Below are 24,404 nucleotides of genomic sequence, written 5' to 3'. Positions count from 1 at the left end.
AACAAAAGAACAAAGAAAATTACAGCACAGGAACAGGCTCTTCAGCCCCCCAAGCCTGCGTCGATCTAAATCCTCTATCTAAACCTTTAGTCTCTTTTCCCAGGATCTGTATCCCTCTGCTCCCAGTATCTGTCCAGATATGTCTTAAATAACGCTATCATGCCTGCCTCTACCACCTCTGCTGGCCACATGTTCCATGCACCCACCACCCTCTGCGTAAAGAACTTTCCACGCATATCTCCCTTAAACTTTTCCCCTCTCACCTTGAAATCGTGGTCCCTAGTAATGGAATTTCTCACTCTGGGAAAAAGCCTCTTGCTATGCACCCTGTCTAAACCTCTCATGATTTTGTAGACCTCAATCAGGTCCCCACTCAAGCTCCGCCTTTCTAATGTAAATAATCCTAATATACTCAACCTCTCATCATAGTTAGTGCCCTGCATACCAGGCCATATCCTTTTGATAATGTGGTGACCAGAACTGTACGCAGTATTTCAAATATGGTCGAACCAAAGTCCTATACAACTGTAACATGACCTGCCAACTCTTGTATTCAACACCCCATCTGATGAATTAAAGCATGCCATATACCTTCTTGACCACTCTATTGACCTCTGTTGCCATCTTCAGGGTACAATGGACCTGAACCCCCAAATCTCTCTGTGCATCAATTTTCCCCAGGGCTTTTCCATTTACCATATAGTTTGCTCTTGAATTGAACCTTCCAAAATGCATCACCTCGCATTTGCCTGGATTGAACTCCATCTGCCATTTCTCCACCCAACTCTCCAATTCTATCTATATTCTGCTGTATTCTCCGACAGTCCCCCTCACTGTCTGCTACTCCACCAATCTTAGTATCATCTGCAAATTTGCTAATCAGACCATCTATACTTTCCTCCAGATCATTTATGTACATCACAAACAACAGTGGTCCCAACATCACTGGTCACAGTTCTCCATTTTGAGAAACTCTCTTAGATGACAATTCTCTGTCTCCTGTTGCCCAGCCAGTTCTGTATCCATCTAGCTAGTACACACTGGACCCCGTGTGACTTCACTTTCTCCATCAGCCTACCAAGGGGAACCTTATCAAATGCCCTCCTGAAATTCATATATATGATATCTACAGTCCTTCCCTCATCTATCAACATTGTCACTTCCAAAAAGAATTCTATTAAGTTCGTAACACATGACCTTCCCTGCTCAAAACCATGCTACCTATCACTAATAATCCCATTTTCTTCTACATGCAAATCGATCCTATCCCTTTGTATCTTTTCCAGCAGATTCCCAACAACGTCAGGCTCACTTGTCTATAATTGCCTGGATTATCCTTGCTACCCTTCTTAAACAAGGGGACAACATTAGCAATTCTCCAGTCCTCCGGACCTCACCCATGCTCAAGGATGCTGCAAAGATATCTGTTAAGGCCCCAGCGATATCCTCTCTCACTTCCCTCAGTAACCTGGGATAGATCCCATCCGGACCTGGGGACTTGTCCACCCTAATGCCTTTTAGAATACTCAACACATCCCCCTCCTTAAGCCGACTTGGCCTAGAGTAATTAAACATCTATCCCTAACCTCAGCATCCATCAGATCCCTCCCTTCAGTAAATACAGATGCAAAGTAGTCATGAAGAATCTCACTCATTTTCTCTGGCTCCTCATGAAATTTCCCTCCTTTGTCCTTGAGTGGGCCAACCCTTTCTCTAGTTACCCTCTTGGTCCTTAATTGCAAATAAAAGGCTTTGGGATCTTCCTTAACCCTGTTTGCTAAAGATTTTTCATGACCCCTTTTAGCCCTCTTAATTCCTTGTTTCAGATTGATCTTACTTTCCCAATATTCTTCCAAAGCTTTGTCTATTTTCGGTTTCCTAGACCTTATCTATGCTTCCTCTCACCTCTTTGCTAGTCTCAGAATTTCACCTGTCATCCATGGTTTCCTAATCCTGCCCTTTCAATCCCTCATTTTCACAGGAACATGTCTGTTCTGTACTCTAATCAACCTCTCTTTAAAAGCCTTCCACATATCAAAAGTGGGTTTACCTTCAAACAGCTGCTCCCAATCCACATTCCCCAGCTCCTGCCGAATTTTGCTATAATTTGCCTTCCCCCAATTTAACACTCTTCCTTTAGGACCACTCTCGTCTTTGTCCATCAGAATTGTAAAACATATGGAATTGTGATCGCTATTCCCAAAGTAATCCCCAACTGAAACTTCAACTACCTGGCCGGGCTCATTCCCCAACACCATGTCCAGTATGGCCCCTTCTTGAGTTGGACTATTTACACACTGCTCTATAAAACCCACCTGGATGCTCCTTACAAATTCTGTTCCATTTAAACCCCTAACACTAAGTGAATCCCAGTCAATGTTGGGAAAATTAAAATTTCCCATCACCACCACCCTTTTGCTTTACATCTTTCCATAATCTGTCTACATATTTGTGCCTCTATCTCACGCTCGCTGTTGGGAGGCCTGTAGTACAGCCCCAAGATTGTTGCCGCACCCTTCCTATTTCTGAGTTCTACACATATTGCCTCACTGCTCGAGTCCTCCATTGTGCCCTCCTTCAGCACTATCCTCTTTCACCAGCAATGCAACTCCTCCACCCCTTTTACTTCCCTCTCTATCCCACCTGAAGCATCTATATCCTGGGATATTTATTTGCCAATCTTGCTCTTCCCTCAACCAAACCTCAGTAATAGCAATAAGATCATAATCCCAGGCACAAATCCAAGCCCTAAATTCATCTGCCTTACCTACTACACTTCTCACATTAAAACAAATGCATCTCAGACCACTGTCCCTTTGTGTTCATCATCTGCTGTCTGCCTACTCTTCCCCTTAGTCACACTGACTTCATTATCGTGTTCCTTATAGGCTTTAGTTACTATCTCCTTCCCATCCCCCTGCCACATTAGTTTGAACTCTCCCCAAAAGCACCCTGTCGGACTTTGGTTTCAGTCCTGCCCAGAAGTGGACCATCTGACTTTTAATAGTCCCACCTCCCCCAGAACCGATCCCAATGTCCCAAAAATCTTAACCCCTCCCTCTTGCACCATCTCTCAAGCCACACATTTATCCTGCCTACTCTCTCATTTCTACTCTGAAAAGCATGTGGCACTGGTAGCAATCCTGAGATTACTACCTCTGAGGTCCAATTTCTTAAATTGGTACCTAACTCACTAAATTCTGCTTGTAGGACCATTTATTACCTATATCATTGGTGCCTCAATGCACCATGACAGCTGGCTGTTCACCCTTCCCCTTCAGAATGTCCTGCAGTACATCTGAGACATCCCTGGTGAGCCATCTCCCTCAACAGTATCCAAAATGCTACACCTGTTTTGGAGGGAGATGACCGCAGGGGACACCTGCACTGCCTTCCTGCTTTTTCTCTGCCTTTTGGTCACCCATTCCCTTTCTCCCTCAGCAATCCTAATCTGTGGTGTGACCAATTTGCTAATTGTGCTATCCAAACTTCCTCAGCATCACGGATGCTCAAAGCGAATCCAATCCGCAGCTCCAGAGCCATCGTGCAGTCTAACAAGATCTGCAGCTGGACACGCTTCCTGCACATGTAGGAGTCAGGGACATCAGCCGCGTCCCTGAGCTCCCACATTGAGCAAGAGGAGCATAACACGGGTCTGGGATCTCCTGCCATTTTTACTCTTAAGCTTAGCTTAATCCTACTATAATATCAAATAATAGATAAACAAAATGAAAAAGAAATTTACCAATCACTCTACTTGCCAGCACATGATTAAAAAAAAGACAGAGGGAAGGTGTGGGTTTGGGGCAGGTAATTGGGATGGTGATAGGTGAGTGCAGGTGGTGAGTAGTGGGGATTGGTCAGGGGGATGGTTTGGGTGAATAGGTGGGGGAGAAGATGGATGGGTTGTGTCAGGCCAAGGAGGCGGGAATGAGAGGGCGGGTTGGAAATGGGATGAGGCCGGGGTGGGGAGATTTTAAAATTGGTGAATTCTATGTTTGGGCCATCGGGCTGTAGGCTTCTGAGGCAGAATATGAGGTACTGCTCCTCTAGGTGCAGGTGGTGTCATTGTCACACCTGAGAACGCCCGGGATGGACATGTCACCCAGGAAATGGGAAGGGGAGTTAAAATAGTTCGCGACTGGAAGGTGTTGTTGTTTGCTGCGTACTGCACGTAGATGCTCTACAAAATGGTCTCCAAGTCTATGCTTGGTCTCACTGATGTAAAGGAGGCCACGTCAAGAGCCGTGGATACAGTAGACCGAGTTTACGGATGTACAGGTGAACCCCTGTCTGATATGAAACGTTTCTTTTGGGCCTTGAATGGAGGTGAGGGGAGAGGTGTAGCACTTCCTGTGGTTGCAAGGAAAGGTCCCGGGGGTAGTGGGGTTAGTGGCAAGTTTTGAGTGGATGAGGGAGTTGTGGAGAGAGCAGTCCCTATGGAAGGCAGATAGGAGTGGAAAGGAGAATATCTCTTTGCTTGTGGGGTCAGAACGTAGGTGGTAGAAGAGGCAGAGAATGATACATTGGATGCGGAGGTTGGTGGGGTGATATGTGAGGACAAGGGGAATTCTGTTTTTATCTTTGTTGTGGGGAGCTCCACACGGTGTTATCTCTGACTCCAGCTTCTGCAGTTCTTGTAGGAGCATAGTCATGTTTTACAAATGGGATATTTATTTTATATTATGTTCTTGTTTTATATTTATATTCTAATGTGACTCTACTTTGATGAACCTCACATTTTAAAAAAATAATTTTGTGTTTTCTATCATGAAATTCCGTTTAAACCCAGTGGGAAATTAAGCTCTGGGGAAACAACTTGTTTGGAATCTTATAACGATCTGAGTGACAGGAACTGTTGTGAGATGTGTGACAGAATCAAATAACATGTGGTGAGGTCTATCTCAGCTTTGAGATTGCCTTACTTCATTTTTCATAGCTATCACAAATCACATGGCATGATTCTTGTTGGGTAGGAGCAGGAATTCAATTAACAGTAATTATTGCTCATTGAATGCTTTGTTAATGCCACAATGTGCCTTATTCAAACTCAGACTTCAGGAGAAGGACATTGACCTTCTTCTTATACTGTTGGTTTTCCTGATGATGACTGATTCTGTCTTCCCACAGGTGGCAACCTCAGACCAGACTGGCATGGTCTGATGTCATGGCCTCCACAGCTGGTCCTGGGGAAGAACGATGTCCCCCACGTAAAACACTCCATATAGTGGGACTGCCCAGTCTTTACCCACCAAACAGGCTTGTAATTTAACATAGACAACAAAATGTGAGGCTGGATGAACACAGCAGGCCAAACAGCATCTCAGGAGCACAAAAGCTGACGTTTCAGGCTTAGACCCTTCATCAGAGAGGGGGATGGGGTGAGGGTTCTGGAATAAATAGGGAGAGAGGGGGAGGCGGACCGAAGATGGAGAGAAAAGAAGATAGGTGGAGAGAGTATAGGTGGGGAGGTAGGGAGGGGATAGGTCAGTCCAGGGAAGACGGACAGGTCAAGGAGGTGGGATGAGGTTAGTAGGTAGATGGGGGTGCAGCTTGGGGTGGGAGGAAGCGATGGGTGAGAGGAAGAACATGTTAGGGAGGCAGAGTCTCTGCCTCCCTAACCTGTTCTTCCTCTCACCCATCCCTTCCTCCCACCCCAAGCCGCACCCCCATCTACCTACTAACCTCATCCCACCTCCTTGACCTGTCCGTCTTCCCTGGACTGACCTATCCCCTTCCTACCTCCCCACCTATACTCTCTCCACCTATCTTCTTTTCTCTCCATCTTCGGTCCGCCTCCCCCTCTCTCCCTATTTATTCCAGAACCCTCACCCCATCCCCCTCTCTGATGAAGGGTCTAGGCCCGAAACGTCAGCTTTTGTGCTCCTGAGATGCTGCTTGGCCTGCTGTGTTCATCCAGCCTCACATTTTGTTGTCTTGGATTCTCCAGCATCTGCAGTTCCCATTATCTCTGTAATTTAACATAGTTTATCATATCCATTGAAAATGTCAGTGTCTGCAGGAGCTTTTAAAGGTAGCACAGGTGCAAGGAATGCTAATGAATGGTGGGATATTGGCTGAGTGGCGACTCATTCTGGGAATGGTGCATGGTAATTGGATGTGAGAAATGCTTTAGGTGTATAGTAGGTAATTAATAAGGTCAGTTTGGTAAGATAGGATGACAAGAGATCATGAGGTTTCATGGCAACAAACCTTCCAAACAACTAGACGAAATTTGGACATTGCCAATAAAAAAAAAATTAGATTCAGCTCTTTATAACCAGTTGCTAGCTTGAGATCACATCTGAGAAATATTCATGCGGCATAGCTTGTTATGGAGATGAGAGTCAAAAAGGGAAAAATCATATAGACAAGCAACTGGGAGTCAGGTTGTAGCTTGAGTTGTAAGTAGGAAACAAAAAGGTTTTCACAGAAGCTCTGGTGGTAGAAGTAAAACTCACAGAAAAGGGTATTTTCTGTTCTGTAGTAAAGATCACTGGGACATGAAGCAAAACTCTCTATCAGACCTGACTAGGCTATTAGTGGAGAAGAAGGGTCCTGATCTGAAACGTCAGCTTTCCTGCTCCTCTGCTGCCTGGCCTGCTGTGTTCCTCCAGCTCCACACTATGTTATCTCAGACTCCAGTATCTGCAGTTCTTGCTATCTTTTAGGCGATTAGTCAGATTTAGTCAAGGGTTGAAACAAATGAGTCTCTGGCAATCTTGTGTTGTGACTGGATGGGTGAAAAGATTCATTAAGGTGTTTCTTGCTGGCAATAATTTGGAAAATTCAAATTGGGTGAAATAGTTAATGAAAGACCTTAGACGATTTAGCCTGGCATAATGAAGAGTGGTGGAAATTAATTGGAAAGCTGAGAGGAACTTTGGGATTTATTATATTGTGCCTTAAATGTCTGTAGTATTGATTTAAAGTGAAATTTAGCTTTTACATTAAAATACAGCAAATGTTTTATTGACTGGCACCTATGGGACCAGGAGTGTGCCAGTTGATCAAATATTCTGATTGATCCAGAGGTCCACATAATTATTGTAAAAAAAATAGAAATGTAATGCAGTGGGTATACATATCACTGTTTAACAGTAGTTATAGCTTAAATCATTTAATTAATAATGCAACTTTGCCTTAAATAAAATTAACGCCAGGGAACCTTCTCACTCACACCCTCACCTGACTACTTAGACTTGGTGGAGATTGCAATAATACAGAAAACTTCTCGTATTTCAGGTACATAATTTTTGCCAGTTTATCAAGAGTGCCAGTTAAAAACAAAGATTGCTATATTATTTATTTGTTAGTCAACTGATGTCTGTATAGGATTCTAACAGTACAGCAGAATTTAATGTCTTTCCTTGAGGGGCGTTTGAAGTTGGTAGCAGAATCCACTTCCAGTAGCATCTTCCCCAGTGAAATGTCCCCAGCCTCAAGTCCTTGACCTGGGAAGGTCTGCCACTGGCTACTGTTTGTCTGGCACTTAAACTAAGGATCCTTTCCTAACGAATGTAGGGCAGGGCTCTTGCCAGCTCCTTAGCTGTCAGGGGGCACTGTTGTAGAGTGTAAATTCCAACCTCTGACAAAAATGATGTGGCAAAGTTAGTACAGGTTTTCTTATATCATATTATCACAATCTGTGTGTGTGTGTGTGTTTCGAGCTATTAACCAATATAGTTCAAAGTGTGACATTGGAGTGACAGCTAAGATCCCTGCTGCAAACACAAGTTCCTCAGGGCAATGCTATTAAGCTTTATAATTGTGTAGAACTGTGATGCTGTCACAGCCCGTGTCAGAATTAAGCTTGAGTTAGTGTCTGTGCACAATAAATATTTTATACCCTGCGCTTTAAGGGCAGTCCTTCTCATTCCATTAGCTAGAAACAATTGGGATATTAGACTACATATCACAACTGATTCCACAAATGTACTTTGCAGTTTTAAAAATTTTATGTGTACCTTGTACGTTTTGTATCCTTCAATCCAATACTTAATGCCTATTTGTTATTGTATCAATAAAACAGAAAAAAAGAGAAAAACGTGACGTATATATTTTTCAATAATTTTTTGCAATAATTGTTCATTTGTCATTAAACATATAATAATTCTTTTTAGTGATTTTTTTTCAAATTGAAGGCAAGAGGTGTTAATACGTGGGATGGAAGTGAGAGTGATGAATTATCAGGACTAAGCATTCCCAGGACAGATGAACTTTGAGTTCAATGCAGGCAAAGAATTATTTTCTTCAGATTTAACCATGTTTCTTAATCCCAATAAGATTCTGTTTAAAACAGTCTTACAAATAAATTGTTTGTGTGGACTCATCTCATTAGAAGTGGACTGAAGTTAACCAGACTCTTTTTACTTTCAACCCCTTTGGCCATATTAGAACGTTACATCTCAGAAATCTGTAATGGATTTGAACCTTGTTCCCAGTGATAAAAATATTTAGTTTCTCCCCTCTTTTAGGCAGTCCCTTAGGAATAGAATATGTTGTGGCTCCTGAGCTGGCTAGATTGTTTGATACTACATCTTTGTAAACTCTGCTGGCTGGTCTACGCTGAGGTGGGTGAGTGGGTTTCTCAGGTTTTTGCATCATTTTGTGTTTCTTCTCATTGGTTTCCGTCTGAACCTATCAGAGGCGCTTGAAATCGTTGTCCTTTGGCAGATGCTACTACTCCGATATTTTGGGTTCGACATTCCCACAAATCAGTGAAGCTATTTTTCTGGGAGGTTTTGAGGATGTGATTGAATTGTTTCCTTTGCACACCTGGTGAATTTGCCGTGACAAGGTTTGGAGAAGTTAATCACCATACCACACTTCCATTTTATTTTTGTTGAGATGCAACGCTACTTTCATTCGCAGATTTTATTTTGAGCATTGTCGAGATGTTATTATAATGAGGAATTTAGGTTCTAGACAGAATCAGAATAAAATGTAGTCAGGCTGCGATATGTTGCCACAAATACAATATAATTAAAAGGAACATCTTAGAACAGTGTATCTAGATTTTGTAACTTGAATACACAGCAATGATGTTCTGTACTCAAGCTCTGGTCCAAATGACCCATGATTTTTTCCTCCACAAACCTTTTAATTTTGCTTAATTTTCTCACTTTAATTCCTTTCTTTTTAGTTACTGAATGAGATAATGTCACATTATAATGCTCTGGGTTACACACAGCCATACACTGATCAACCGATGTATATTTTGCCAAGAGGAATGGCAAAAGAACGATAGATCATACAAGGAAACACGGACTAACTTTCCCCATGACTGCCCAAGTACACCTGACAAAACCTGAACAAGCCATGGCACTACCCCTAACTGGGCACCTGAGTATCCCACCACATGATTGCGCATCCCAAACACAGTTGAAAATCACTTCTAACCTGACTCGATCCACTCCCTCTAATTCACTTACCCACCTGCCACCTTACACATTTGTTGCCTTACCCACTACCTGCCACACTGTCCATTTACCTCACCCACCTTATTGACTTACGCAAATAATCACTCATTCACCTATTCACTAATTTTCACATTGGATATTTAAACTTATGCCAGCTAGTGCCTTCAAAGGGGGTGGGGGGGTGGCGGTGTGGGCATGCCCAGTTTGCACTGCTGACACCATTTTATTGGGATGAAGCCTTTTTTAGGACTGAACACTTTGAAATTCTGTGTAAACTGGGCTTGATAGCACACCATCGAGGTATTGAAATGTTTGACCTGGGACAATCTGTCAGTGATTGCTAATTTGTTGAAGATTCGGGCTAACATTTTCTCTGCATACCATGGGCTTTTATGATGCTGAATGTATAGAATTGCAGATTCAATAACATTCAAAATGAATTTGGATCAGTACATGAAGAAAAATCTTGTCAGATTATAGGGAAAATATGGAGAGTGGGATGAATTGGATAGTTCAGTGTAAGACTGCCAAAATAGGAGACATCTCTTTTTTGTTTCTGGCTCTACTAAAAATCAAATACATGTCATTACCCCCTCAAAAGTTAGGTCAGGCTCTGAGAAACATAAGGAATATAACCAAAGCATTGTGCTCATTTGATTCATCCATGAATCTAAATCTTCATAGAGGTTTTGGGATTCAGTTCAAACTTGATATAGTCACATAATTGACAGTATTTGATCAGCCCTACAAAGTGATCCCATTCAAAAACAAAATGAGAATGTTTGATCTGTCTTACAATCCCAGTCACTGTGACTTACTGGGGCAAATGAATGTGTTTAACTGTAACTGGTAATGTTCTTATCTGTAGGCCCAAAAGGTCTGGTTTCAAGACACATCTGCCCTGGATATGTCTGTCATAACTTGTGTGTACAGGTTGTTCAAATATAATAGGGTCATGTGACATAGGGTAATTGTTGCCCAGAAGGCCTGTGCTCATGCCCGCTATGTCCAGAGGTGTATCATAGCATTTTTGAGCAGGGTGATTAAAATAACCATGACCATAGCACAAGGCCATATAGATAAGTTGGGGCTACCACCAAATGTCAGAGTGATTACATGTTCACGAAAATTCTACAAGAAAACTCCAGGCTATAGCAGCAAGTTTTGATTTGAGCAGTTATATTTCTCATTGTGAAATCATTCTCAGTGTTTAAGTGATAGGGTTAGGTAAGCTGCAAATGTTATTATATAACAAGACTCTATAAATGACAACCCTACCATCCACAAAACCAAGAGACAGAGTCTTAACAACCAAGGGATCAAAGGTTGAGCTGCTTTTCTTCTGAATGCAAGTGTAAATTGACAGCTTGTTTATACTTTTGAACTCAAGCAACTCATAAATTTTTATATCAAATCTCTTGATTTATTTAATAATTAACAGATTAGAGTTCTTTACAAAAACTATGGGTTGATTTCTTTCCCTCTAATCAACCTGTTCTATAATGTCATTACCGATCTCTGGAGCAGTTGGGCCTTGAACACAGACTTTCTGGCTCTGGGGTAGGGACACCAGCACTGCACCATCAGAGAACCCTCAACAGGTCAGATTTTTAAACCACCCTCACAATATGGGAATGGAGGTGGGGAGGATGGGACAGCAAACCCAGTCTTCTCCCAAATACGGCCAATTCAAGTCATGAAAAAGCTTGTGAAGAGATGGAGCGGGGAGGGTGCACCATTTAAAGGGGAGCGGGAATTTCAGAACTAGACAGATTTTGAACAGCTAAGGGAAGGCAAGCCAGTCAAAGTGGCCAAGGGCATCACTTCAGCCCCATAAGGTCATCAAAACAGTAGGGCACTTAGCACCTATGTAAATAGGTGCCCTTAGCTTTGTGCAGACGGCATGGCAAGTGGGCACACTCCTCTCAGGCATCAAATTAGGATTGGCCATGCTAAATTGCCCATATTATTCAGAGATGTGTAGTTTAGGTGGGTTATAGAGGGATAGACCTGGGTGGGACACTCTGAGGGTCAGTGTGGACTTCTTGGATCGAAGGGTCTGTTTCCACACTGTAGGGATTCTATGACATGATTATTCCCTTTGATCCATCAACACACTCAGGGGCTGAAGTGAAGTGTAGGCACAGGATGAAAGGGCCATGGTGGCTGCCAAGAAAGTAAGTATAGACGTCATTGTTATGATCTTAATTAAACACATGAAACGGTGTTATGGTCGATTACAGAAAGAAGACAAAGCTACCGGTGGATGACTGGGACCCAACGTTGCAGTGATGCTCACAGGATGGTCATAGGCATCTGCACCCTTCTCATAGCTGGTACCTCAAACCTTGTGGAACTGGTCATCATGTTCTGGCAGTAACTATAAAAATCTCCATGGCCGTGACCATTTTCAATTCTGGACCCGTTTAATAATCAGACATTGGTGACATCTTGCAAATGATTGCACCTCATTGGTTAATGGTGCACTCTTTCCATCATTCATTGTCCCCATGTGGCTACCACTACCTCTGTGTCCAACTGGGCTGTGACCATAACACCGTTTCATGTGTTTAATTAAGATCATAACATGATGTCTATACTCACTTTCTTGGCAGCCACCATGGCCCTTTCATCCTGTGCCTACACTTCACTTCAGCCCCTGAGTGTGTTGATGGATCAAAGGGAATAATCATATCATAGAATCCCTACAGTGTGGAAACAGACCCTTCGATCCAAGAAGTCCACACTGATCCGCAGGGTATCCCACCCAGGTCTATCCCTCTATAACCCACCTAAACTACACATCTCTGAATAATATGGGCAATTTAGCATGGCCAATCCACCTAGCCTGCACATCTTTGGACTGTGGGATGAAACCAGAGCACCCGGAGGAAACCCATGCAGACACGGGCAGAATGTGCAAACTCCAGACAGTCGCCCAAGGGTGGAGCTGAACCTGGATCCCTGGTGCTGTGAGGCAGCAGTGCTAACCACTGAGCCACTGTGCCACCTCCAGTAAGGAATATCCTCAAAGTAGCTATTCATCTGTTTCAAAGGGGCCCAGGCAGAAGTATGGAAGCAACACAGCTAATGCAACCTGCTCAGTAGGACAACACTATGCTTTTGAACATGTAGTTCCACTGCCTGGATCAGTCAACACACTACATCAAGGCTCACACTCATTGGGTTGGTTTACCCGGCATTGCATTACATGGCAAAATAGGGATATGTGGGTCTTGAGTGTTAGGAGGGCCTTGACGGAGTCAGAAATGAGGCAGGTAGAGGAAGAGAATGATGATAACCATAGAGGTGCCCCTGCTGCTTAATGAGGTGGCATTCCCTATCACTCTTGAAGGACAGGATCTCTTGCACAGCATCCAGTATTGTACTCAGGTCATCACTGATGAAGTCGAGGTCTGACCTGCCTTGGGTGCCAGGCCTGTGACACACCATTGACATCTTGCAGTGCAGTTTGCATAATTAGACACAAGCCACAGAAGTCTCCCTCAAGGCAACTAGCAACCTCACTGAAAACTGCTACAGAGTTTACAACACTTCATCAGTCACCCCCAATCCAATTCCCACAGGTTCAAAATGTGCAGGCACATAGTCTCCATATGAAACAATGGCTCATCCTTGTGAAGATCTGAAATAGAATCAGTTTTCCATTGGAGCCATCCTTCTGTCTCTAAAAGCTCAACCAGTTTGTGATTTCTTGTCTCTGGGGTGAAAGTTCATCCCTTTTTATTGCATTTGGAAATCTGTTCTGACTTGTATACTATTCTGTCAAAGTTCACCCATATAGGCGAAATATCGTAATTATTACCAGTCTCCACTTTATCCACCACGAATCATGTTGCAAAAATATTTTCAAACTGAGGCTAATCAGGCTAAATACCACCAATAAATTCAGAAGGGGATTTTATGTTTACATTACAACACAAAACTATCATTTTAAATTCAAAAGAAGCTGTGCTTTTATACAGAACTCCCTCAGGCAACAAATCCATGAGAATTATTCTCTAGATTTACGTTACTAAAATTAGCCCCATATCCTGACTCCAGAATCATATACACATAAGCAAGGCAATTTTTATCAGTATCAGATGAAACTGAAGGAAGGTGGCTCATGTAGCTGTGGTTGATTACATGCTGATAAAGGGCAAAAACACTTTGAAGTGTCAGGCCTCACTACTTCAAAAAAATAAGAAATCACCGAACCATAAAAGTTGTTAAGAACAAAATCAAAGACATGTACTGTGATTCGATCACACATTTGCAGATTCCTTTTTTCTATACAGTTTATTTACAAAATGTATTAAAATTCCTTTCTCTTACAACACCTCATTACTGAGACTCAGTAAATGATGTCCAATCATGCATTTTTATGCTTTAAATATTTGCTATTTTGCTTGTTAACATTTCTGTGTTTGCTGAAGTGCAGTTTTAACGAAAAAAAATTAAGTGGCTACAGCTTAACTTCTATAGCTTGAAGTTAATAGCAGAAAGTTTAGGCAATCATGCAAGTTTAAAAAGAATGAAAAGAACTCAAATCCTTCACCTCTATGAAATTGATCACTCTTGAAAACTGACACAAGTTGATAAATCTACATTGGTTCTGTTCATATAATCCTTTAAAAAATTATTTTTTTTTGTTTTCCTATAGATGCTTTATCTGTGGAGCTTTGATTAACCCTTTCTCACCTGATCAATTCACTCTTGATTCAAATTAAATCTTCTCAATAATCAGACACTTGAAAATATTCAGGGAGGAAATGGTTAAACACATTTGCTCCTATATAAAAGTAGGCCATTTCATTGTACATGATTGTTCACATTCTGTTTGACATCTTGATAGCCGCTTTCTTCTCTTCCACACAGATTGGATGCTAACCCACTGAAATCCCATCTTGTAATATTAACAGAGGTAATTAGTATGTAGGTACTTCACTGAACAGCCTGAATTTAATTAAAAAAAACTTACAATTATGGTTCTTCTCTCACAGAAAAGATATCATGTAAGAATTTAACCTTTGCACTTGGCAGGAATTATGTAACTTTTAAAATTGCCATTATTTGTTAATGAATCATTCATTAAAGGAACAGATTTTGTAAATTTAATTTATGTTGCACATTTCTTTCAAGTTCCTTTCTGATTTTTAATTTTATTTGGTACAAGGAAACTACCTTGGCACTCAAAGAAATAAATTTCAATATTATTGTTCAGATATTTTATACATGAAACCTTTTCTCTGCAATAGTTGTGTTATCAAATGATGGCTTTTTGCTGAACTAAATTGATTTTATTTCGGCATATAATTTCACAGAGACGCTTGATTCATTTTTTAAACTCTGTCCTGTATTTTCAAGCAAGCTAGACTCTTATTGTGATTCAGAATGATGAGTTGCATTGTTGTGATTCTCCATTATGTTCCATAAGGCACTGAAGGAGTATTCAGTTTTTTATGAAAAGTCTGGTGCACCATCAGCCACTCCTGTACCATGTCTGACACCTGGTACAGCGTGCGGTGACCGCAGGTAGTCAGGGGTCATGGCACGGCCGTTTTCTCCAATGCTCCCAAATATGGACAGTGTTCCTTTATTTTGCGTGGCATCAGTGTAAGTGAGCTGTGTTACAGAGAAGTGGGGAAAAAAAAGAGTATACACTATTAAAAATTAAAGTCTTAAGTACATCACAGCAAAATTTATGGGTTGACTGACAAATGAATGCTTTGCTTGACACATTGATTTCCAAAATGTCATGCAGTTCCCATAATGCAATGAAAATGTCTGATAAGTTGAAACAAAACACTGAAATGGAGTCAAAGTAAATTAGAATAATGACTGTCTAAAATTAATGCATTTCCAGTCATGCATTGTAATATTTTCAAAGAGAATATATGCAGTTCCATGCAGCACCAAACTTGGCATCATTATAATAAAGGTTATTATAGAATTGCTTATAGAATTGGACACAAAGATTTGTAGACTTCACAACTGTTGTTAAAATTATGAACAGCCAGGGGTGGGTATCACTAACAGCTGTAGATTTTCTATGACTCAGCTACTTCAAAGGTAATATAAAACACCTAAAAGTATTTAATTTGCTCATTCAGACTCCACTCATGTCAAATTTTAATTCAGTGTGATTAGTACAGCTGCTGTTAATGCTGGTCAATTCTATCCCAACAGAGACTATCCTTCACATCACCTGTCATAGATATCTAAGTTTAGAATTGTAATTCACCCATTCCCCATTCTTGGATGAATTCAGACTTGCAGAAAAATTATTTTAGTTTGTGACAAGTAGAAATTTTTCATAATATATACACCTCATGATTCCACAGCAGAGCGTTGGTTCTATCTTGATCAAATGCACATTCTTTAATAATGCCTGTGGCTTTTATCCTCAAATCTCACTCCAGGGACTTGAACATAAAAATCTAGGGATTTTAAAATATTTGTTAATGGGATGAGGATGTTTCTGGTCGGGGCAGCATTTATCACAATTCTTAATTGCCCTTGAGAAAATGGTTGGGAGTCGATTTCATGAATTCCTGCAATCTGTTTGGTGCAGATAGATCGACAAAGTTACTAAGGAGGGTGTTCCAAGATTTTGATTCAAAGACACTGAAGGAACAGAATATTTCCAAGCCAGGGCATTGGGTGGCTTGGAGGAGACCGTGAAGATGGTGGTGGTCCCATCTATTGTCTACTGCCCTTGTCCTTCTAGATTGTTGTGGTCATGGACTTGGAAGATGCTGTCTAAGGAGCCTTGGTGAATTTGAAGTGCATCTTGTGGTTAATACACACTGCTGCTACTGAGCTTTGGTGGTGGAAGGAGTGAATGTTTGTGAATGTGGCGCCATTCAAGCGGGCTGCTATGTCATGGATGGTGTCAATCTTCTTGAATACCGCTGCATTCAACCAGACAAGTGGGATGTATTCCATCGCACTCCTGACTTGTGCCCCGTAGACTATGGACAAGGCTTGGGGAGTTAGGAGGCAAGGTGCTTGCTGTAGAATTCTCAGGCTCTCACCTGCTTTTATAGCCAATGTATTTATGCAGCGTTGCAGTTTTAATGAAGTGCCTCACTGTTAGAAATGCTGTCATTAGGAGTGTGAGTACTCAGCCATTCTAGATCATAATTGATGTTCTAGCAACACCATATTCTCACACTATACCCATATTCCTTGTTGTCACTCATAACTAGAAATCTATCAATTGCTATCTGGAATCTACTTAATCACTGAACATTGACAGCCCTTTGGGACAGAGAATTCCAATCATTCACTACCTTGAGAGAAGATATTCTTCCCCATCTCTGTCCTAAAACACTTGCTTTTTATTCTGAGATTTGTGTCCTCTGGTTCTAGAACCCATAGTTAGGGGAAGCTTACTTTTTATGTCTACCCAGTCTACCCCTTTAATATATGCGATCAGCTCTCATTCTTCCAAAACTCCAGAGAATCTCGATCCAGTCTCCTCAATCTCTTCTCATAGATCAGTCTCACCATTCCAGCAGTTAGTCTGGTGAACCTCTGCTGCACTTCCAAGATGGGCAGTATATATTCCTTAGGCACGATGGCCAGGTCTGTTCACAATACTTGCGCACGTACGTGCTAGCTTTCAGTGACTAGTAAACCAAACAAAGCTACTTAGATCTCTTTAGACAGTAACACTTTTTAATCTTTCATTGCTTAAACATTCTGCACATTAGTTCCTCCTACCAAATGGATAAACTCATACTTATCCACATTGTATTCCATCTGCCATGCTTTTGCCCATTGAGGGAGCATCACCCTGTCTAAATCCCACTGAAGCCTCTTTGTATCCTCCTCAGAACTCTCTCGAAGTTTTGTATTAAATGCAATCTTGGAAATATCACAATTTAGTTTATGAGACCTTTTATTTGGAAGCCACATTTCCTACTTTTAGTGTGACTACACTTGAGAAGCACTTCCATCCAGACCCTCAGAGAATCAGTCACCTAATCCCTCAGTCAACTACCCTCCCAGACACCATTCATTCCACTCTCCGAGTTACTCACTCACACACTCACAAGGTACCTGCCCCTTGTAGGCAAGTTACTCAGTTGCCCAGTAGCCCCAGGCACTCACTCATCCTCCTCAAGTCATTCACCTCAACACTCCCATTCCACCCTGAGCTGCTCACCTACACCACACACTCAGGAAGTCACTCAGAAATCAGGCTCCCCGGTACAATTATTCACCCACCCATCTAAACCCTCCAGAGGTAACCCATTAATTCATTCACTCATTGAAGCCTCCAATGTTCACTGAACACCTGGTACTCATTCAACTGCCCCTCACTCTCAAACTGAAACCTCCATTCACATGCCTTCTGCCTTCGATCACTCACCATCTCCCGTATGGTAACTCACACTGGCCTGGAAGTTTTGATGAGCAAAAGTACGGATGGTTGTGAAGGTACCAATATGTGCTATTGCTTGCCTGGTCTAACACTGCATGTGCCTCAGGCTTTGCTAGTGCTGCAAATACCATCAACATCACCTTACATGCCCTTAAACTTCCACCTTTATCAGCCTAATCAACTCTCGTAGACCCCCTCAGACCTTGGCAAATGGTATCGGCCATTGGCCAACACTACACTCCCATCTACTCCCCCCTTCCCACTAATGACCCACTCTTTTCTGAGTCACTTACGCCCATTAGCCTGCCTGAATCCCATTGATTCCTCTGCTGTTAGTTCACTTGACCCTCATTCCCTCCCCACCCATTCAGCCCACTGTTCTCTCACAAGCTGCCCTGGCAACAGCATGCCTAACTCTTGCCCATCTACCTTATCCCTAGGAAAGCCCTCCCCCCATGAACTTAACTGGACCAACCTGATGCTGGTGGCATGCAAAATTCTCACTCACATTCTATCTGCCCTGATGATCCACTCAAACACTCATATGTCCGTCTTCACTTCTCTATCTGACTCTCAATCTAGCTATAACTCCTTGACATTCAATGGCATTACCATTACTAAATAACCCACTATCAACATTTTGGTAGATGCCATTTACCAGACACTGAACTGGACCAGCCATATAAATTCTATGGTTATAAGAGTAGGCCAGAGAATAGCACCTCCACTTACCTAGATGAATGTAGCTCCAACCACACTCAAGAGGCTCAACACTATCTGGGAATCCAGGGTAAAGCAGCTCACTAGATTGGAACTCTATCTAATACCTTCAACATTCACTGCCTTTACCACTGACACACAGTGGCAGCCATGTGTATCTTCTACAAGATACACTACAGTAACGCACTCTGGTTCTTTCAATATCCACCACAAAGGAGGACTAGTGCAACAAATGTTTGGGAATACCACCAAATGCAATGTCATCCTTCAAATAACTCACCATCCTGGCGTGGAAATACATCATTGTTTTTTCACTGTTGGTCAAAATCCTGGATCTCTCTCTCTAAAGCTTTGTGGGTATTTCAAGAGCACAGGTCACTACCGCGTTCTAAACAGCAATTATAGATAGGCAATGGATGCTGCCCTATCCCACATCCCATGAAAGAATAATAAAGAAAAATACATGCAGCAGCATGGATAGATGTTTGGCTAACGGATAGGAAACAGAGTAAGGATAAATCGGTTCATATCCATTATAAATGGGCACTTTGGGTTGGGAAATTGTCACTAATGAAGTGACACAAGGTCAGTACTGGGCCTCAACTATTTACAGTTCGTAGTAATGACCCGGGTGAAGGTGCTGAGTGCCTTGTAGCCAAATGTTTTTGACTATAAAAATATATATAGGAAATCAAGTTGTGAGGCGGGCATAAGCATCTGTAAAGGGATAAACGCAGGATAAATTGGCTCATAAAATGGCAAAAGAAAGAATAATTTGGGAAAATATAAGCTTTTTCATTTTGATGGGAATAATAGACAGGAAATAGATGAAGATGACATAATGTTTAAGGTCTCCTTATTTAAGGAGTGAGGGAGGCAGTTCACACATTTGATTCCTGTGATGAAGGAAAGGTTGAGCAAGTTAATCCTATACACATTGGAGATTAGAAGAATGAGAGGTAATCTTATTGAAATTTATAGGATGCTGAGGTGGCTTGACAGCATAGATGCTGAGATGATGTTGCCCTTTGTAGATGAATCTTGAACTCAGGGTTACAGTTTCAAAATGTTGGGTCTCTCATTTAAGATGGAGATGAGAAGAGGGTCCTTAATGTTTCACATTCTCACTGCCATAGAACAGTAAAGTCTGGGTCATGGAATGTATTCTAGGCTACATTATGCAGTTTCTTCATCTCCGGGAGTAAAGGGCTATGGAGGAAAAGGCAGGAAAGTTAAGGTAAGGAAGCAATTAGATGACCCGAGATCACATTGAATGGCAGAGCAGGCTATGCCTGAAGGAACCAAATGCTCTTGCTCTTACTTCTTCGGTTCTCATGTGTACATATGGAATTTTGACCTTTGTCTTTGCAATGATGTCACCAAGAGCAGCAATCAGATGAGGAAGTGCTGAACCAAAGATAAAAACTGGGTGAACCTCGGAATAATAATACAAGGTTGGAAAGAACCCACTGCTGGAGCAGCTGCAGGTTCAATTGTGTAATAGTTAAGAATGAAACCAAATGAAGACTGGTTCATTGAGGCTAGATGCTGGAGGAAAATGAGTGTGGTTGACTAATGCCGCAGACGGCATGAAGTACAATGGTGCACCTCAATTACAATCATCAAGGATGGAACACTCAATTTAGATTAGGACTAGTTTAATGCTGTGGCAGGGATGAAAATCTGATGACAGACATTTAAATATGGAGCTTTGGGAAAGATGGGCACAGCTTTTTGAGCCAACATCACTTTCAAGAACGTTGATGGGCCAGTAGCTTCTAAGGATAGGATTTTGAGGTTGGATCTATTTTAAAAGAGGGAAGTAAGGACATCATTTTTAAGAGGGAGAATACCTAGTACCTGAAGATCAGGAAAGGAAGTTTGGAAAGGAAATCCACTGTTTTGTGTGAATGAAATCAAGAGGTATGGAGGTGGATGTCATAGGCAAGCCTAGAGGGAATAGGAAAGCACCTAGGAAAGAAACTGAAGAATCCTGCAGGTTCAGTGCTTTGGGTTGTAGACAGGTTATTAAATTGAACTGATGAATTTCTAGTGAATACAATCCTTGCCTAAACCTAAAAATAAATTAATAATTTTTAAGCAACACTATCAAGAGTATTAAAAGGGCTACACGCTGGTGTAACGACGAATAGTTGTGATATGCTTTGAGATTAAATCTTTTGGGTATGAATGTATGAATGCTTAATATTTGTGTGAAATTGCTTTGCTTTGAAATTTCAGAGAAATACATCACATATTTACATATTAATATTTGAAGAGGCTAATTTGAAGGCAATGGTTTGCGATTAAGGAGGCAGGTGCATTCTGACAATATTATATCTATGAAAGGCTACGCTACCATTTGCTCTAATTTACTTTAATGCGTCCTCTTTAGTATGTAATCAGTATCCACATTGATTTCATTATGTTTAAAATGAACACAGTCTCTGTTGTTGCAATTTGCCTACGCTGAGCCCTGATGAAAACTTTTACACTGAAAACACTATACTGTACTTTCTCTTTCATGTTCCCATCAGAAGGCTGTCCATTTCATATTGCCAAGATTCATACTTTCTCTTCTCATCTCTTAAATAATATGAGCCCTGTTTATTTTTGTAAGCTTGTGTCAAATTCCTTTGCTAAATCTATAATAAAACTTTCAGCTTATTGATAATGTAGCACTCAATTTATCTCTATATTACACTATCATGGAGTACACCTCAGAGATGATGACCCTTTCTAGCCCAGGCAGATAAAAGAAAACTTTCATTTGATAAGGTTTTGGTGTTTGTATTTCTCTTCAAGTATCCCTGACTGATTTTGCTCTTGCAAATAGCAATAGCCATATTGGTTTAAGAATTTCTTAGACTGCATCCTAACTAGTAAAATATAATTTAAAAATTTCTCAGAAAATGGAACTCAGTGGAAATGGCAGGATATCTATAGTTTGTGACCATAATTTATGGAAGATTCTCCTACTAATTTCAGTGAAGCGCTTGAGAATTCAATCTGTTACAGTATGGGTTGAATATGTATAATTTAATAGGATTTTGTAGCAATACCTGGCATTGTGGCAATGTAAAAATTGCTAGTAATGCTTTTGTATAATTTTGTTTCATTTAAACCTTTCATTTTTACATAGATGCATATATTTACGCAGTTTTGATCAAATGATGACAGTAATCTGGTTGCAGTAGCAGCAGTTTTGGTAACCAGAGGACACGGATTTACGATGATTAGACAGGCAATAAAAGGGCATATATAAGGAACCATTTGATCTTTTATGCAGTGAGTTCTTGTAATCTGGAATACACTGTCTGAAAGAGTGGTGGAAGCAGTTTCAAGAGTTTCAAACAAGAATCAGACAAATACTTGAAAACGAAAAAAAATGCAGAGCATTTGGGGAGATAGCAGCAGAGTTGGATTAACTGGATCACTCCATCAAAGAGCAGTCACAGACATGATTGACTGAATGGCCTCTATGGTATGTCATTATGATTTTATGAAACTGTAAATGATAGATTTTATCCTGAACTGCAGAATTTACTTACATGGCATTTTGATGTAAGAGATCTGGATAATATCATAGAGATAGTAAGAATTGCTGATGCTGGAGTCAGAGATAACACAGTGTGGAACTGGAGGAGCACAACGGGCCAGGCAGCAAGAAGGGTCCCAACCCGAAACGTCAGCTTTCCTGTTTCTCCAATGCTGCCTGGCCCGCTGTGCTCCTCCAGCTCAACTCCATTGTATGGACAACATTGCATGCAGGTTTACGATTTCTCAGCATGTATCCTAAGACTGAGAGTTTCATGTCAATCCTCTGAGAGTGCCATATTGTGCATTAAGTCAGGTTTGGATCAAAGGAAGTGCAGAGTTATTGTTAAAAGCTGATTTCTACAAAACATGCAGGTGAGTAGTATTGAGAATGAGCTGCAGTAGCATTTTAATGAATGTAGCATTTTTTTAATATACTAAAAAGCTGATGGATTTATAAAAGCTGCGATGACTATATTGTTTAAAGATTAAAATGTAGGTCTAGATTACCTTTTCCAAATGGTATAAATCTAGAATTTCTAGATAACTGTCAGACCATCTTTTCTGCTATCCATCTACTTCACAAGATATGACAATTCAATGTTCAGTGCCATAATGTTCTAGTAATAAAGGGTTAAGACAAATGAATAATTCTAGAATCACAGAATGGTATAACAAATAAGGAGACCATTCACCCTGTTTTGTTAGTGCTGAACATCTGAAGGTACAATTCATCTCATGCTACTCCCTGGCCTTTCCTCATTGTTGTTCAAGTGTTGCATTTCAGATAATAATCGAATTCCCGTTTGCAAACCTCAATTGAGATTCCCTCCAGCCACTCTCAGGCAGTGCATTGTTGCGACTGGAGAAGAGTTGAATGTCACAAAGCCAACTAAAGTTGCGTTCACTTTTATGAGTATATTTATATGAACTGGACCAGGCAATGGATGCTGTATGTAGGAGTTTGAGGTGATATATTTTAAGAGAAAAAAACAAGGAATTGATGTGTAGACATAACAGCAAGTTGCTGAAGAATGCGGACGTGAATACTAGTGAGTTGGGACTTAAATACAAATCTGCAAGTGAAAATACAGGCAGAGTAACAAGGCCCAACAGCATTTTGGATTTATTAAGTAGGTATTGATTATAAAGAAGTAATGATAACTTTGTAAAAAGATTTTGATTATGCTTATAAAATACCTATTGTTCAGAATAGGAATTTCGATTTGGATATATCATTTACAGAAAGGACGTTGAAGCCACAAAAGCTAGAATGATAGAAAAGTGTGGGGCTGGATGAACACAACAGGCCAAGCAGCATCTTAGGAGCATAAAAGCTGGCGTTTCGGGCCTAGAGGGCCTAGGCCCAAAATGTCAGCTTTTGAGATCCTAAGATACTGCTTGGCCTGCTGTGTTCATCCAGCCCCACACTTTGTTATCTTGGATTCTCCAGCATCTGCAGTTCCCATTATGACTGAAAGCTAGAATGATGATGGGGTGAGAAAGTATAGGTTTCAGGAGAGAATTGAGACAATTGAATCAATTCAACAGGTAAAGACTAATAGGCTATTTAATAGATTGCTATAAAATTTCAAAGAAAATTTTCTGCTGTGAAAGGCTATTTCTTGTATTTGGGGTACCAGGATAAAAGTGAGTCAGCAGCTCAAATTTCTATTAGAAAAAAAGTTAGGAGCTTTCGTTTAAACTCAGATTATAACGCAGGATGCTTAAGCAGAAGGTTTGTTTGAGACAGAGATTACTCCATCTTTTAAGAGCAAATTTGATAAATATTTGGAGCACAAAATGATATAAGGTCACAAGGAGACTGCAGTGCAGTAGAATTATATTTAGATTGGTCGAGCAAACATATGGAAGTCACAGTGAGCTGAACAGCCTTTTTCTGCGCTGTGACATTCTATGATTTGTCCCAGCACATACTATTTCATACTGCAATCAATATCATTACAACAGTGATGATGGCACATTGAAATTGTTGTCATGATGCACACCTTGATATGAAATATTCGAAGGCTATTACATGGCAGCTGAGTTTATTCTGCTGTTACTTAAAACAAAAACTTCATCAGAGCCTGACTGTTAGTAAGAAGAATGGGGAAGCTTGACTGATTTCTACTCCCTCTGTTCCTGGGGAATGGGAGTCAATTGTAGCTGTTTTCATTGTCCTACCTGAGAGTGGTAATTTAGCATATATCTGCGATTGAATCCAGGACTTTCACTGTTAACATAAGACAGCAAATCAAAGAATAAACTCAATGAGTCATCATTGGAGCTAGGACCCACATTTTTTTAAGATTAAGCATAAAGTCAGG

The 24,404-nt window shown here is 40.9% G+C and overlaps 1 protein-coding gene across 8 annotated transcripts in view; it reads right to left on the bottom strand.

Moving 5' to 3' along the window:
* Nucleotides 1-12,323: 12,323 nt before the first annotated feature.
* The window catches only part of LOC125458672 (glutamate receptor 3-like), a 384,493-nt gene continuing 372,412 nt past the window's right edge, over nt 12,324-24,404 (bottom strand). For 3 of the 8 annotated variants that reach the window (XM_059651391.1, XM_059651392.1, XM_059651397.1), the window contains one exon: nt 12,324-15,050. In XM_059651391.1, coding sequence (XP_059507374.1) covers nt 14,886-15,050 — 165 coding nt within the window. In that variant the 3' untranslated portion in view covers nt 12,324-14,885. Of the gene's footprint in view, nt 15,051-15,754; nt 15,866-24,404 lie in introns of those variants that run through there. The other 5 variants (XM_059651395.1, XM_059651396.1, XM_059651393.1 and 2 more) reach the window with 3 other exon arrangements.

This window comes from Stegostoma tigrinum, chromosome 15, assembly GCF_030684315.1.
Source record: "Stegostoma tigrinum isolate sSteTig4 chromosome 15, sSteTig4.hap1, whole genome shotgun sequence".
NCBI classification, from domain to species: domain Eukaryota; kingdom Metazoa; phylum Chordata; class Chondrichthyes; order Orectolobiformes; family Stegostomatidae; genus Stegostoma; species Stegostoma tigrinum.
This window is presented reverse-complemented; position numbering and strand designations above follow the sequence as displayed.